Source organism: Kwoniella shandongensis, chromosome 9 (assembly GCF_008629635.2).
Source record: "Kwoniella shandongensis chromosome 9, complete sequence".
NCBI classification, from domain to species: domain Eukaryota; kingdom Fungi; phylum Basidiomycota; class Tremellomycetes; order Tremellales; family Cryptococcaceae; genus Kwoniella; species Kwoniella shandongensis.
In genome coordinates, this window is record NC_089295.1 from 1,204,132 (window position 1) to 1,218,900 (window position 14,769).

General features: G+C 49.6%; 5 protein-coding genes across 5 annotated transcripts; 3 read left to right on the forward strand and 2 right to left on the reverse strand.

Annotated features, from left to right (window-relative positions):
• Positions 1-1,441: 1,441 nt before the first annotated feature.
• On the reverse strand, positions 1,442-4,416 carry CI109_105352 (uncharacterized protein; the record flags this gene model as incomplete). Its single annotated transcript, XM_032008056.1, has 12 exons — positions 1,442-1,699; positions 1,770-1,843; positions 1,918-1,984; positions 2,037-2,126; positions 2,184-2,350; positions 2,410-2,926; positions 3,008-3,330; positions 3,383-3,416; positions 3,486-3,847; positions 3,924-4,001; positions 4,072-4,237; positions 4,390-4,416. 12 exons carry the CDS (start codon positions 4,414-4,416, stop codon positions 1,442-1,444), a joined length of 2,163 nt encoding a protein of 720 aa, XP_031857658.1.
• Positions 4,417-4,807: 391 nt separating this feature from the next.
• Positions 4,808-6,388, forward strand: CI109_105353 (proliferating cell nuclear antigen (pcna); the record flags this gene model as incomplete). The annotated part of the gene is made up of 7 exons (XM_032008057.2): positions 4,808-4,859; positions 4,967-5,019; positions 5,100-5,207; positions 5,279-5,384; positions 5,529-5,891; positions 5,960-6,021; positions 6,104-6,388. The coding sequence occupies 7 exons, from the start codon at positions 4,808-4,810 to the stop codon at positions 6,386-6,388; spliced, it is 1,029 nt and encodes a 342-aa protein (XP_031857659.2).
• Positions 6,389-6,809: 421 nt separating this feature from the next.
• On the reverse strand, positions 6,810-10,705 carry CI109_105354 (uncharacterized protein; the record flags this gene model as incomplete). The annotated part of the gene is made up of 10 exons (XM_032008058.1): positions 6,810-6,930; positions 6,993-7,252; positions 7,322-7,608; positions 7,672-7,844; positions 7,901-8,076; positions 8,143-8,406; positions 8,467-8,537; positions 8,604-10,159; positions 10,219-10,433; positions 10,499-10,705. 10 exons carry the CDS (start codon positions 10,703-10,705, stop codon positions 6,810-6,812), a joined length of 3,330 nt encoding a protein of 1,109 aa, XP_031857660.1.
• Positions 10,706-11,065: 360 nt separating this feature from the next.
• CI109_105355 (serine/threonine-protein kinase SSN3) lies at positions 11,066-13,088 on the forward strand (the record flags this gene model as incomplete). The annotated part of the gene is made up of 10 exons (XM_032008059.1): positions 11,066-11,148; positions 11,212-11,252; positions 11,322-11,626; positions 11,698-11,802; positions 11,870-12,182; positions 12,237-12,386; positions 12,450-12,510; positions 12,606-12,773; positions 12,836-12,916; positions 12,986-13,088. The coding sequence occupies 10 exons, from the start codon at positions 11,066-11,068 to the stop codon at positions 13,086-13,088; spliced, it is 1,410 nt and encodes a 469-aa protein (XP_031857661.1).
• Positions 13,089-13,413: 325 nt separating this feature from the next.
• On the forward strand, positions 13,414-14,763 carry CI109_105356 (uncharacterized protein; the record flags this gene model as incomplete). The annotated part of the gene is made up of 7 exons (XM_032008060.1): positions 13,414-13,417; positions 13,488-13,548; positions 13,633-13,743; positions 13,825-13,841; positions 13,901-14,046; positions 14,278-14,358; positions 14,533-14,763. 7 exons carry the CDS (start codon positions 13,414-13,416, stop codon positions 14,761-14,763), a joined length of 651 nt encoding a protein of 216 aa, XP_031857662.1.
• Between the last annotated feature and the right edge of the window lie 6 nt (positions 14,764-14,769).

The window sequence follows — 14,769 nt, forward strand, 5'->3', positions numbered from 1 at the left end:
TGGACGAAAGGTCGTGCCACTCGTTGTAGGAAATGTGTGATTGTCTGGCGATCTGTCCTCCTGTTTGCACTACCTCACTGCAAGTACAAATGAAAGCAAAAAGTGTGATCAGCCAGCTATACTGTGGCAATACAACGAACGACGAGATAGTCAGTCTATAATGCACAACTCACCTCCTTTGCTAACGCGTGTGTTGGAACAAAAGGAAGTGGATCGCAGGAATGTAGGTCTAATATTTGTTTCGCCCTCCGAGTCTATCGGGACGCGCCGGAGCCGTAGTATGTAGATATGAAACGCGTTGCGTGCGTGCGTGCGTGGGAGTGTGTGGGTGAGTGCTCCCGTTTCCGTCTCCGTTGGTGGGCTATGCAACGTCGTCAATGTACACAGAAGAAAAAGTCGTGACTGACCGACCAGGATGGTACAGAAGAAAGTAAAGGATGCTATGCTTGGATCTATGGTTGGTGAAGCACTAAATCCAATTCAATAGTTCAATTCAAATCAATTCAGCCTATCTACCAGTCAGTAGTAATGTCCGTTTCGGAGCTTTCACTTAGGAAATACAAATCACAGAATACCCCTGTGATGTGCAACAAAAGCTGTGTAAAAAGACCAAGGTACCCAAGAAAGATTGATTCCCTTCCCTTCCCCTTCCTCCGAGACCCTATCAGAGGGCAAGTCCCGTGTACCTTTTATCTCTTCGCTTATACTCTTCAGCGCTGGAGGGGCTGAAGCGTACGCATACTGTACATGTCTGCTCAAAGCCAAGCATGTAAAGAGCGCGCGGCTCGCGGCAATCATGTGTCAAGGTGCATAAGTGCAGAAGTGAGGTGTGCCAAGTACAACAAAAGACTCTCATTGTTCATTATTCACGAAAAAATGATAAACCCTGATTGATTCCTGAGCTTACTTGCTCTCTTCCTCTTCATGCTTGATACACGCTGCACGACGCACGCTACATGCTGCTTGATGATGATGCCGCCCATGCTGTTCCTCTCCTTTTCTCCGTGGTGGCCACAACGCTTGATTCCCGTTCGACTAGATACATCATCATCATCATCATCGGGAAGGACGTATACAGGTGGCGACTGATTTCACTCTCGGCCTCCGTTGATTGTATCGTCGTATCAACATCCGCTGCACTGCATTGTGATTGTGATGATGCTTGACTATCCTGAAGCTCGTGCTGTCAGATCTCGTCATTCCTTGTCTTACATCACGTATGCGGCACAATACGGCCGTATGGGTACTTGGACTGTATATCAGCCATTCGCCACCGCGTGTGATTTCTCTTCTAGACCACGTATTATAGGATGAAATCGATTCATGTCATAGGTTATCTATTAATATTGTCAAGTTACTATCTTTGGATATAACATCGGAATCCCAACCATAGGGTACAGCACCTCCCTTGAAGTTGCACCGCCCACACGTCCACCCCTACTTAATCGATCAAAGCACCTTTCCTTCTACCCAATTCAACCTCTTCCATCTTATATGCCAAAGGTCTACCACCTTGTCCACTTTGTCCACTCCCCACACCTCCTCCCGAGGAAGCGACCCCTCGCTTCTTGTCGAAGATGGGAACGACACCTGCTAAGCTCAACCCTCTACCTCGAGCGATTGACCGGGCACCCGGTCCGTTCCAAGACAAGATCTCAAGCGGGGGATTGAGTCTTGGCCAAGAGACATATGACGTTCCCTGTATCGCAAAGTGGAGTCAGATGATACTTCTGGTAGACGCGAGGCTGAAAACTACTAAGTGCACTCACATTGCCCCAGATGTAAGATCCTGAGAAGAACGCCAAGAACAACCAGAGGATCAAGAACGAATAGATTGAAAAGTCTAAATAGAACGTAAACAATGTCGTGAGCACCCCGTACGATATATCGATACATGATCACAACATCACGACTCACCAGAAGTTCGCGGTAATGTTACCGCAGCAAGAATCATCGTCAAGGCAAATGCCAAGACATACGGCATCTGCTCCACCGTCATGAGCATCTGATCGTCCACTTGGCAATATGTCACTTACCGCTCGCATCAACAAAGGTCTCGTGTCTGTGAGAGGTGGGATACCGCCTCGCTTGGCGACCCATGCACCGGTAAGGATATCAAATGCGTCCTGAGAGTGAAGGATTAGCGTCGCAGCCTCGGAAGATGCGCACCGACCATAACTCACCTGCCTATCGCCATCAAAGAAGTTGTTCCTGATGTATCGCATGACAGACTTGTATCCATCCTCCAATACACCCTCCTTCGACCTCTTTCCAGTCCTCGTGTAATCACTCTTGAGGGCTCCAGTACCAGCATAGGCTCTTGAGACGGTATCTCCGTGGTCCGCCCAGACTGCGACGGAACGAGATAAATCAGCTCGACCGGTGATACAAGCAAGGAAGTCAGCTTACCATGCCTGAACATCGTCATAAATTCGTCGTGGTCATCTACATTTTCCTTCGGGCTTAACACTCCCGCCGCCCTCAATTGCTTGTTTAAGGCCCACCTGCCTAACGCAGCTTGAGAGACATTGGTCCTGTCCAGGCAATCCATACAATTGCTTCTCACCACACCTTGCTGTTTGGTCAAGACTTGTACACCGCCCTCGACATTTGATCCTGATCCATAGTTACTCGAGTCGGGATTGACAGAATGGAACCATCCCATCTGTTCCAAAGCCGGAGCAAGGCGGTCGATCAAAACGGAGATTCGGTCGAATCGCAAGCCTTTGCATTCGTGGTGGAAGTCGAAGTAGACGTAATGAGCCTTCTCGCCGACAAGGGGGTCAGTAGATGAGACCTGCGACATGTATCGCTCGAAGGCCTCTTTGACGGGTTGTTCGTGTCCTTTTTGGTTAACAAGGTTGACGAGGTAAACATCGCCGTAGGTGTTGATCATAGAGTGGAGATGGGTCTTGAGCGCGTTAGGCTAGAACGGAAAACAGCATCAGTTCAACTGACTTTCCTCAGAGCTCCCGATCGAGAACATAAAATCTGCTCCTCAACTCACCGTTTCGGTGTAATCCATAATTTGCAGATCCGGCTTATATCTGAGATTGTTCACCTCGGCCCAGAAAAGAGGCACACTCCCTCTGGTCTGCACGAAACTGAGTCTCTCCCTCCCATCCACCCTTCCGCGTCGATATTGATCCCCATTCGAAGGAAGAGGATCGAAGAGGACGATCTGCTCCGTCTCGTTGAAGTTGGAGACATGGCCTTGGGAGTTGAGACCACGGGAAAAGTATCGCGTTCCGGCACGATGTCGGGATCGACGGGAGACAAGGAGGAAGAGAAGATCACGGGAGTTGAGGGTGGATGAACGGAGCTCGATGGCTGTGTATGGGGTCAGCGTGACATCAATTGAGAGTAGGGGATGAGTACGTACATCCATACATGACAGGTAAGATGAATCTGCTCAGCTGCGGTCAGAATGAATATCAGCGATGGTGCCTAAAAGACAGAGAGCAGTCTGCAGGAACCACACTCACATCCACGCCTCCGTTCTCTGTCAAATCAGTCATTCGACCCATCAAGAACCTATTCCAGAAAAACCTATCATCCGCTCTTTTCCACAAAGGCCACTTGCTCGCTCCATGACCTGCATCATCCAACTCCTTCTGTCTCTGCAATGTATTTGTCAGATCCCATCCATACGAGAACCACAATCTGCCGGATTTGAGACCTTGCTCGACGAGCGAGATGAGTTCTTTCTCGACGGGGTGGTCGAGGATAGTTGCGGAGGTGGAGAGTGGTGAGAGGGGGAGGAGTCGGAAGTCCGTAGCGAGGTAGATAGGTTGAGAGAGAAGTCGACAGGACGGTGTCCGGGAAGTAATAATCAACAGGAAGTCGGCTACGGTAGGAAGTTGGTCAACATCAGCTCAGCGTTCGAAAGACACATCACACCAGTCTGTATACTAGTCACTCACTAGTGGCCAAGCTTAGAACACCAATGATACCATAACATGTGATGACCTTTTCTTTCCCAAACGGTATCTGCGAAGTCTCTGCGTGTACGCATATCCATACTATATCAGTCCCTATATCACACAGCAGGTCTAATCTTATTCGACTCACCGTTCAAGCTCATCCTACCCGTTCTTCGATCCACATACAGACTCTCCCTCACATCTTTCTCGTTCACGAACGTGGGCCCGTCATGGCCGTGCGATCCGATAGATGTAGAGGCTGGCTCGAATACGTAGGCGGTGGGGGTGACATAGAGGTTGAGCGTCTCATGGAGCTGTACGAGGCGAGAGCGAGGGATGTGAGAAGACAATATTACGTGTTACATTCAAGGCGATGAGGGTGTGGGATGAAGAGATAGCAAAAGTCAGTCGGTCGGTCGATCGGTCAGCATGGAACACGACTGTCTGACTGTCGCAACAGACTCACAGGAAGGGTGTTATAGTTGTTCGCCATCGTGCCAACTCTAGCCTGTTGACAACACGCTACTAACAAGCTATACCAAAGCGAAATCACCAACACAACATCAAGTCAAGGTAAAGTGTGCAATCGCTCGCAGCAAGTCCGGGGATGGTGATGATTGTTGTGGCGTAAGGAGAAGTCACCACGTCAGAAGTAGTATCCCACGTCACAATTTATTTTGTAATGGCGTTATCAATCCTTCATTTAAATGACGCGCCACTGTACATGTTAGCATCTGTTCGATCTGACGCGACCTCACCCAAGACGCGATTCTCATTTCCATCTTTACCCTTTCAAAGATACTGATCATTTCAACTCAAGAACATTACATTCGTCTCTTATTCCACTCACCTTACATAGTAATCAATAAGCAAATCAAAACAAAATGTTGGAAGCTCGAGTTAAGCAAGCTTCAGTGCTCAAAAAGCTTTTGGATGGTGAGTCGGGTCATATCCCACTCCCCTTCCCGCTTTACCGAAAATACGCTACCTATCCTGTTCGTCTCGAAGGAGGACCAGTCACTGATGTTCATCTCTCTACTTAGCTATCAAGGAGCTCGTCACTGATGGTAACCTCGACTGTACCGACGAGGGTATCGTAAGTCACCCGCTCCCTCGCCTTCTAAACGCGTCGCGTAACGAAAAATTAATGTTCTACCGCTTTGCGCTCGCGTGCAGGCCCTCCAAGCGATGGACAACTCCCACGTCGCGCTTGTCTCGCTCAAACTTGTAGCGGAGCAATTCGAGTCTTATCGATGTGATAGGAATATGCCACTGGGCGTGAACGTGAGTCCAGCGTCACGGGGAACCTTCTCTCTCATGTGGACTGTACACTGATGTCTGTCGTCATTGTATAGCTCGGATCCCTCACCAAGATCCTCAAGTGTGCAAAGGATAACGATGTTGTTACATTCAAAGCTCCCGACGATGCCGATTCCCTCGGTATGGTCTTTGAGTCGCCAAGTGAGTGATGTCTCCCATGTGGTGGAATTGCCCTTGGATCGGTTTTCGATCAAGCGAGGTCTCACTCGCGTCGTCGTTTGCGCCCACTGTCAGCTGTGGCATCCGAGAAACGGAAAGGAAGCTGACTCGTGCGCTTGATTGCAGAGGAGGACCGAGTCGGCGAATACGAGATGAAACTCATGGACATCGACCAAGAACATCTCGGTATCCCCGATACCCAATACGACGCGACCATCACCATGTCTTCTGCCGAGTTCCAGAGAATCTGTCGAGATCTCGCCGCTTTAGGCGAAAGCGTCAAGATTGAAGCGTCAAAGGAAGGTGTTCGATTCAGTTCCGAGGGTGAAGTCGGTAATGGAAGTGTGTTGTTGAAGCAAACGGCTGGAACGGATCGATCTGCTGGTGGTGGAAGCAAAAAGGCGCAAGTGAAGAGAGATCCAGACGCTGATGAGGATGAAGAGGAAGAGGAGGAGGAGAAGCCAGAAGTCGACGAGGATGAGGAGGGTGGTGAGTGCGAACTCGTACGAACTCTGATTTGTCAGGGTTTGCTGATCAAGAGCCGTGTCGCGATTTAGAGGACGAACAGGATGAGGATGATCGACCAAAGAAGAGAAAGGCTGCCAATGGTAAAGCCAAGGTAAGTGTTACCGTACTCCACTTGACAATATTCATTATTGGCTCAGACTGACGTTTCTGTCTACATGTGATGTTATTCGCAGGGCGCAAAGAAAGCCAAAAACACCGACTCAACCGAAGAAGTTGGCGTCTCCATCATCCTCGAAAAACAAGTCTCGCTCACATTCTCCCTCAAATACCTTTCAAACTTTGCTAAATCTGCACCGTTGGCGAAAGAGGTCAGCTTGCATATGAGCAACGATGTTCCATTGCTCGTTCAATTCGATTTTGAACAAGGGACATTGCAATTCTTCTTGGCACCAAAGGTGGGTCTACTTCTTCCATCGGAGTGGGTCAAGGTGAAGACGACTGACGATCTGGTTGTGTAGATCTCTGACGAATAGGCGGTGTCGTGAGATGATGGAGGAGAGAGACATCCCACAGAGTGAGGGTGAAGGAGAGCTTTTGAGGATTCGTGCATATACTGCTTTTGGTTTTGGTCATGTTACATATTTTTATGCAAACTTCGTTTCGGAAGATAGGAAGGTGACGAGGGAGTGAACTCGAGGTCCGTCCGACTCGGCATGTTGAATTGGACATACCCAAAGACTCCAGATTGCAACAATCATGGCGTGGTTGTGTATTATGAGACGACTTCAAGGTGAAAACAAGATGTACACGGAATTCCATCAATCCCCATTCATTGGTATGGTAAAGACCTATACAAGCACCAAAAAGCAGAGCGAAAAACGAAAAACAAGCGACTACCACTCCAAAACATTTGCACACACCCCATATCAAGGTCCTACACTATCTAGCCTCGGCATATTGTCCTGACACATCTACACAAACTTGTAAGAAAGCACCTAGACATCCATGTGGCGTAGCACCTTCCATCGTTTGTCTCGCAGCGACTTCCAACAGTTCCACACTAAGAACATTCAGAAGAACAATCAGCGTCGTTTCATTCTCGCAAGTTAGTCTAGTACTCACTCTGCTTCTCCATATACTTTCTCCACCTTGATATCTGTCCCTGCCAGACTCTCTGGGTATCCCCACAAACACTCTTGTCCAATCATGAACTCTACTCTAATTTTTGACTTCACGAGCGGTAACATCATGATCACTCCCGCTTTGAGAGTAGATGTTGAATCGTCGAATTGGTATGTGAGAGGATGTCGGAAGTTGACATAGTTCATCTCGGCTCGAAGACGTTGGACAGTTGACCATAATTGACCAATACGTTGAACGAGCTACCAAAAGAAGAAGGCCTTCATCAGCTTCAAGCGCCACAACTGGAAATTGTGGTAGGTCGGACTCACCTCTGGTAATCCCTGATAAGCTTTCATCTTTACCATCTCTCGCACTGCAATCTCCATCATCTTGAACAACCCTTGAGTAGGTGTGGGTCCTCGACTGATCTTCCCTGGTCGTTTCGCCTGCTTTACCCGCTCATGGAGGTACTCCACTTTGGCAGTTCGGATGTCCGACACGTAATCGTTACAGCTGAAGGATATACCGATCTCACCGTCGAACTCAAGTTCGAGCCGATTCGGTTGTACCTTTGTGGGTCGCCAGAGATGAAGATGTTGAATCGAGGTGTACTCCTCTGAGAACGATAAAGGACTAATCAGCTAAACACTCATCTGTGTAGCCGCTTATCTCCACTCACCCTGTAGTCGGATAGCATCAGATCGAGTGAACTGATCACACTGGCTCTTAGCGTGTGCGATCGCAGCCACATGGTCCTGCTTCTTGGCGTTCAATTCCTCCAGCTTGGTGGTAATGGAGTTGAGCTTGGCGGATGATTCCGCCAACTCTGCGCTGAAGACCGCGATTTGAGCGCTGCGAAGACCGTGATCAGCTGACTAACTTAGTATAGATGTAAGGCTTTCACTCACCCTTGCTCTGCGATACCCTCCTTGTACGATGCCAACTCTTGCTGGTCGCATGCAGCGATCTCCGCAACGATCTCTCGTTCCCTTGCCAGCTCGACTTGCAGTGCCGCTTGTCTCGCCTTCAAATCTGGAAGAAGAGAAGCGACCTGCTCGTTCATAGCTGATAGTCGGTCGTTGTCCTATGCGGCATCACCCATCAGTCCCGGCTTCCAATCCATTGTCCGCTCTCGCTTAAAGTTACTCACCTCTTGCATTCCCTCTAACATGCTCTCAACATCAGGCTTGATGGTCTCCATCAACTGATGCTTCCAGTCGTACCACATCTCCTTCGCCTTCAACTGGGTGTTCGTCTTGAATGACTTGAAAGTCAACTCGAACAATTGTCTATCCTCGTCCGTGGCAGCGAGGTACTCCTGGATGACAGGAGGACTGTCCTCGTCACATCGTGACTCGACTGCTGCAAGCTCTTCTTGACCTGTCTTGATGTCTTCGCGAAGCTTGTTCGCAGCCTACCATCGTTCAATCAGCTGTTTGTCCTATTCAGACACCAAAATTAGACCGCTACTCACCCAAGTGTACATGTTAAGGAAAACGCTGTTGACTTGAGCTTCCGCGTACTCGTGCAGTGCAAACTCTCGGTCTGAGTTGAGATTCACGGTTAGCCAAGGAATCGTGCCCAATGCAGGCCCAAATGCTGATAACTCACCACCGCCGCCATATGACTGTCCGAGAATACCCTTGGCAACGCTGCTTCGTCGCCTGTTCAATCCCGGCAATCCCTCCATGAACTGCACGCCTGTCATCTCCAAGAAGGATGCCAATGAGATCGCTTGTGGCTGTTCCCAGTCTTGCTGTCCTTCCGCCTGACGAGTGATCTCCTCAATGGCTTCGTCTTCACCCTCCGGGTCAAAGACACGCACTGCACTTCGTCTGCTTGCAGGACTTCGAGCCATTCGCATAGGTGTACCGAGGGATGATCTTCGAGGTCCAACTGACGATACAACTGGACGAGGAGCTTGTTGGACTGGAGTACCGCCGAAGACCTCGTCCGATTCGATGGAAGATGTCTTGCTCTTCTTTGCGCTGCCCATGTGCTCCTCCTCGTCATCATCCTGACGAGCGCGCTTCTTACCTCCACTGGAGGTAGTCGAACCGAAGCTGAGTCGCTTGGCGACCTCACCCGCAGTCTGAAGACCGTTCTTCCTTGGTGTCGTAGATTTGAAGGGACTGGGAGAGGGGGCGAAAACGTTGCGCTTCTGAGTAGCGGTTTCTTTCTCCTTGGACTTTTGCACTGACGAAACGGTTGGTCGAGCGAATGAGGGTGTTGCAGACATCGGTCGAGTGTTGGTTGGAAGGGAACGAGCAGGAGAGACAGGATCGAAGGAAACAATACCTCCGGTAGCCATAGTCATCTCCATGGCACCATCGTCGTCGTGCTCAGACTGCGCGGCTGCTTGAGGGTTGTCAAAAGAGAAAGTCATCGTTCTCTCTCGGTGTGTGTTGTTCATGGTGTCTTCGCTACCGGAACTGAGCGAATCGTCCGCTCCAATGATCCCACCGAAAGCGACCGTCTCTTCCATCTCCATTTCTATCTCTCCTTCAATAGCCTCGCCTGGCAAGAAGTTTCTCGTTGATGTGCCTTCTGGTTGAGGTATAGAGTATCCGATAGAGTTTCGGTTCTTCATTGCTCCAGCGGGTGCTTTGGGAGGAAGCAAACCACCGACTGCGATGGTGAAATCCATCGTCTTCTCATCGTCACCGCTGCGTTGCGAGATGTCCATATCTGTCTCACCCTCAGCGTCGACGTCAGATCCGACAGTGGTGTTGGCTGCCATTGAAGCTCGACGAACGATTCCGCCATAAACGTTTTGTGTGATGTCCATATCCATCTCGTCTTCCTCGGCATCTTCATCGTCTGCCTCTTCTAAATACAGACCGTTGGCGACTTGCTGTTCGTCGTTCTCATTCCTTCTGACGGAACCCATCTCGACGCCTTCGTCCTCGGAATCCGAAGCCTCTTCATCTGTCTCGAGTTCCATCGACGCCTCACCTTGCGAGTCCCCTTCACCTTGGAAGATGCTAGGAGCGAAGATGTTTGGCTTGGACACTGATCCGATGTTCTGGATCGATGATCGTCGAGAGTGAGCAGAAAGTGATGATCTAGGTCCGCCTGCAGACGGACCGGGAAGAGCAAAGTTGACCGAGGGAGCTGGGGCAGGGGTGGCGTCGGGGGACTGAGCGTTGAGGCTCGATTCGAACATGCTACGTAACGTGCTAGCTTAGCTAGGCTGTTTAGTTCCAAGAGGAGGCCGTGTACTTACCGGACATGGGCATTGGGAGCAAAGCTGACACGTCTCGCCAAAGCTTGGGTGGATGCTCTCAATGCAGGATCAACATTCTCGTTGCTGCCGTACAAAGAGGAGAAAGCGATAGTATGAGCATATTGTTGAGTATTTGTGTAGTTCAGAGTATCATTGTCCGCATCTCTGCTGAGAGAGTTACCAGACATGGATTTGAGAATCGATTTCCGTGGTTGCTACGAGTACAGCCATCAGAGCTGTCAGTCGAGTGACCAAGTCGGAGGTCTCGCGACCCACTTACCATACTCCGTCTAGCTTTTCTTCTTGGACTCATCTCATCATTCTTCCCCAGCCCTGCTAATCCCTCTCCACCTATACTGTGTGCTACTCTTTTCTTCTGCTTGACCTGCACATTGGTCACGGGCATAGTCATGTTGTCCATGTTGAGATCGTGTTCAGCGAGAGAGTAGGATTTCCGGGAGGCGGGCGAACGGGCCGCCAGTGACATGGTGTAGTGATGTCGATAATGACGAGTGGTATAGTCGTTCCCACCAGCTGTTGTTATCAATGGATCGCCTGTGGTAACCTAACTGAGGAGAATGGAGCAAATACGTATAATTGTCGTTGTAACACGAGAGGAAAGAAGTTGTTTGTTGACGTTATCTGTTTGTTTGGTTTGATTGGGGTCGAGCCATGACATCGCATAAGACCATCCGTGGGAAAGTAAAAACAGTCTCGCGAGAATAATCACGTGACCCGTCAACGCCCTCGTTCATGGTGACCGCACGGTATAGGACTCTTGTATGGTATACATATTTCCACGTTGTATGCATACATATCGTATCCTGTAGGCAGCACTAGCTCGACAATGGCATCGGCGATGACTTCTTCGTCGGCCATGGTCGATCCGATGCATCTGTATCGGGCAAAGAGGGACCGAGAGCGACGAACGTAAGTGTGCGGGTTGGCGAAGTCGACGCTTGAAGCGACACTTATTGATGACCATTCTGGCAGTGTACTGAAGACATACAAGATTCTAGGCTTCATCTCCTCGGGTGAGTTTGATGCGGCGAAAGCGAGTGCAATACCCGCTCGATGTTGTGCTGACGGTGCAACCCTGCTAGGTACCTACGGTCGTGTGTACAAAGCACTCCTTCTGCCCGCGCCCAAGCCAACAGGCAAAGTCACACTCCCGTCTTCTACACGCGCTGCTCTCTCTATACCAAAAGAAAAGATCCCCTCACCTTCGTTGTCCACTACCTCTTCTTCGGTCCAAGAACCACTTAACAACCCCGAATTGTGTATGCGACCTGGTGATCTGCCAGCGAAAGAAGGGGAAGTGTTTGCTATCAAGAAATTCAAGCCGGATAAAGAGGGAGATGTTTTGACCTATGCTGGGATAAGTCAAAGTGCAGCGAGAGAGATCATGGTGGGTGCTGCACTGCCACTACAATACCAGCACAGTACAAAACTGACATAGTCTTGCCTCTCTTGGTGCAGCTGAATCGAGAATTGCATCATCGGAATCTGGTCGCTTTGAGAGAAGTGATCTTAGAAGATAAAGCTATTTACATGGTATTCGAATATGCCGAGCATGACTTTTTGGTACGTTCCTCAACCACAGTTCTACGATCTCTAGTCAAGCTGACTTGGCCTCGGTCGGATCATATAGCAAATCATCCACCACCATTCCCAAACCACTCGAACGCCTATCCCCTCACCTACGCTTCGTCGATTGCTCCACCAACTCCTCTGCGGTGTCCATTTCCTCCACTCCAATTTCGTCCTACATCGAGATCTCAAACCTGCCAACATCTTGGTGACTTCCGCTGGGGTTGTCAAGATTGGTGATTTGGGATTGGCGAGATTGTGGCATAAACCTTTAGCTCAAGGGGGTTTGTTTGGTGGAGATAAGGTCGTGGTTACGATCTGGTATAGAGCTCCAGAGTTGATCTTGGGATCAAAGCATTATACAGCGGCTGTTGGTGAGTTTCTTTCCTCTTATATGTTTGAGGATAGGAACTGACTTTGTGGGGTAGACCTTTGGGCTATTGGATGTATCTACGCGGAGCTGCTCGCCCTCCGACCCATCTTCAAGGGGGACGAAGCGAAGATGGACGGAAAGAAATCGTTGCCGTTCCAACGAGATCAAATGGGCAAGATGTGTGAAGTTCTGGGTCCGGTAAAGCGTGAGCTATACCATCATGAGAATTCTCCAGGGGGCTCAGCTGACCCTTATCTTTCATGTGTAGCTGAACAATGGCCTGGTATAGTGCATATGCCAGAGTACAAGACGTATCTATCCTCTGGCCCGTAAGTATATTTCATCTTGGCTGTTGCGCCCGGGAATCTTCTGCTCGGGACAGCGGCCTCGCTTGGTATAGAACACACTGACACTATCGTACCAGCTACCCGAATCCCAACCCCTTACCCACTTGGTACTCGTCCCGATCAGGTTCTGGTCAAGGGTACGACCTCCTCACTAAGCTATTCGAGTGGGATCCAGCTCGACGACTGACGGCGAGGGAAGCGTTGGCGCATCCATGGTTCCAAGAAGAAGGAGGCGTTTCGGCAAAGTGAGTCGGCTGCTCATCATCCGTTGCTCCACCACCAAAGTTGACCCATCACCCGATCGAAGGAGTGTATTCGAGGGAAGTACCGTGACATACCCCACGCGAAGAGTAACGCATGAAGATAATGGAGATGCGAAGATGGGATCGTGAGTTTCCAAACCATGGCTCAATATACGGTGTTGTACTTCAAGCTGATGGATTGTGTGAATTTGTAGACTACCACCCTCTTTGGCTGCGCCGAGATTACCATCCAGTAGTAATTTCAGACCAGCAAGCGGGACATTGGCTCAGCCTTCAAGGAAGAAGACGAGATTGTGAAGAGACATGGGATAATGGGTTGTATATCATCATTGTATACTGTATGCATGTTGTATCTTGTCATCCAAGCCGTGAGCCTCGTGCGGGCATGAGATGCAAGTAACATAGTCTTGGGGAACACTAGCCGCGGTTGGACCATGAAGAGGGACCACAACTAGATGTACCACATGAACGGTCCACCAACCAAAGCCGGTCACGTGACACGTTTCACGACGACCGGCGCGTCTGCATTCTGACAACAACATTAACGAAATGTTGACGAAAGCCATACGGACTATATAACTTCTGGCAACCCAACAACTACCTCTTCGCCTCGCCAGACAAAATGGGTAAATGTCCCTATCACCATCGACGAATGGGAACTCCTCGCTGATCTGCAGTTGTCGTATTTTGTCTTAGGTCTCCTGACCATCATTCGCAAGAACAAGGCGAAATCGAAGGAGATGAGAGTACTCTTCCTGTACGTCGTCATGAGTCGTGGTGTACCACTCATCTCATGATAATGAAATCAAGGTGGATATGAGCTGATTCGGTGTGCAAACAGCGGTCTTGATAATGCTGGTAAGACTACGATATTGAAAAAGTTGAATGGGGAGGACATATCAGATATCAGTCCGACCTTGGGCTTCAACATCAAAACTCTGATACGTGACGGGTGAGTGTTACTGCCTCTGCTCTGTCTGGTGCCTCTGCTCTGTCCTGCGTGATTCGGGAGCTGATCATATATTTTACTCAGCTATACACTCAACATATGTGAGCGGCATTCTGCCTCCCTTGACTATTGCTAGGTGGTACTGATTTCGATGGAATAGGGGACGTAGGAGGTCAACGGACACTCCGACCTTATTGGCGGAATTATTTCGAATCGACAGACGCTGTAGTTTGGGTGGTCGACTCTTCAGATCGAATGAGGATGGACGATTGTAGACAGGAACTGAGCGGGCTGTTACAAGAAGAGGTGAGTGAGATGGGGGAACCTAGCTCCATCACTCTTTTAGGGGAGGTTCAGCAGGATGGTTGCATGGATGAGGGCCGGCTCGACCAGATGGGTTGAACGTTTGCACCTTCGTGGATAGAAGTGCTCCGCAAAAGGAGACTCGAGCTTCACATTGGGCCCAGGACACCTTTGATAGATCTCATAGCCCGGTTTCAATTGCTCAAGCTGAAACTATCCCCTTTCCTCCCGCAGCGATTGGCAGGAGCGACATTACTCGTCTTTGCCAACAAACAAGATCTGGAAGGGTCGATGTCTCTCGAACAAATCCGAGATGTGCGTGTCGATGAAGATTCTAATCTTCGCTCAAAGGATCCATCCTTCCCTTCACAAAGCTCCACAATGAAGAACCTTTTACTCTATCCCAACCACCTGTTCTTCCGTCGGGACAACAGCGTGAATACTCCTTCCCGCCTTCAATCAAAGCTGACATTACGTCTGTCCTCTTAGGCCCTCCAATTACAGAGTATCGTCTCACATCGATGGATCGTCCATCCCTGTTCGGCGTTCACAGGATCAGGTCTTGAAGATGGTATGACATGGTTGGTTGAAGAAGTGGCGGGGAGATTGTATTGGAGTGGATTGACTGCTATCACCGCTGGTAATGGTGGTGAAGTAACGTCGACACGGTCAGATGAGGATAAGACGAGGGCAGGCGAACAAACATCATTAGTTGCCTGAGGTGGC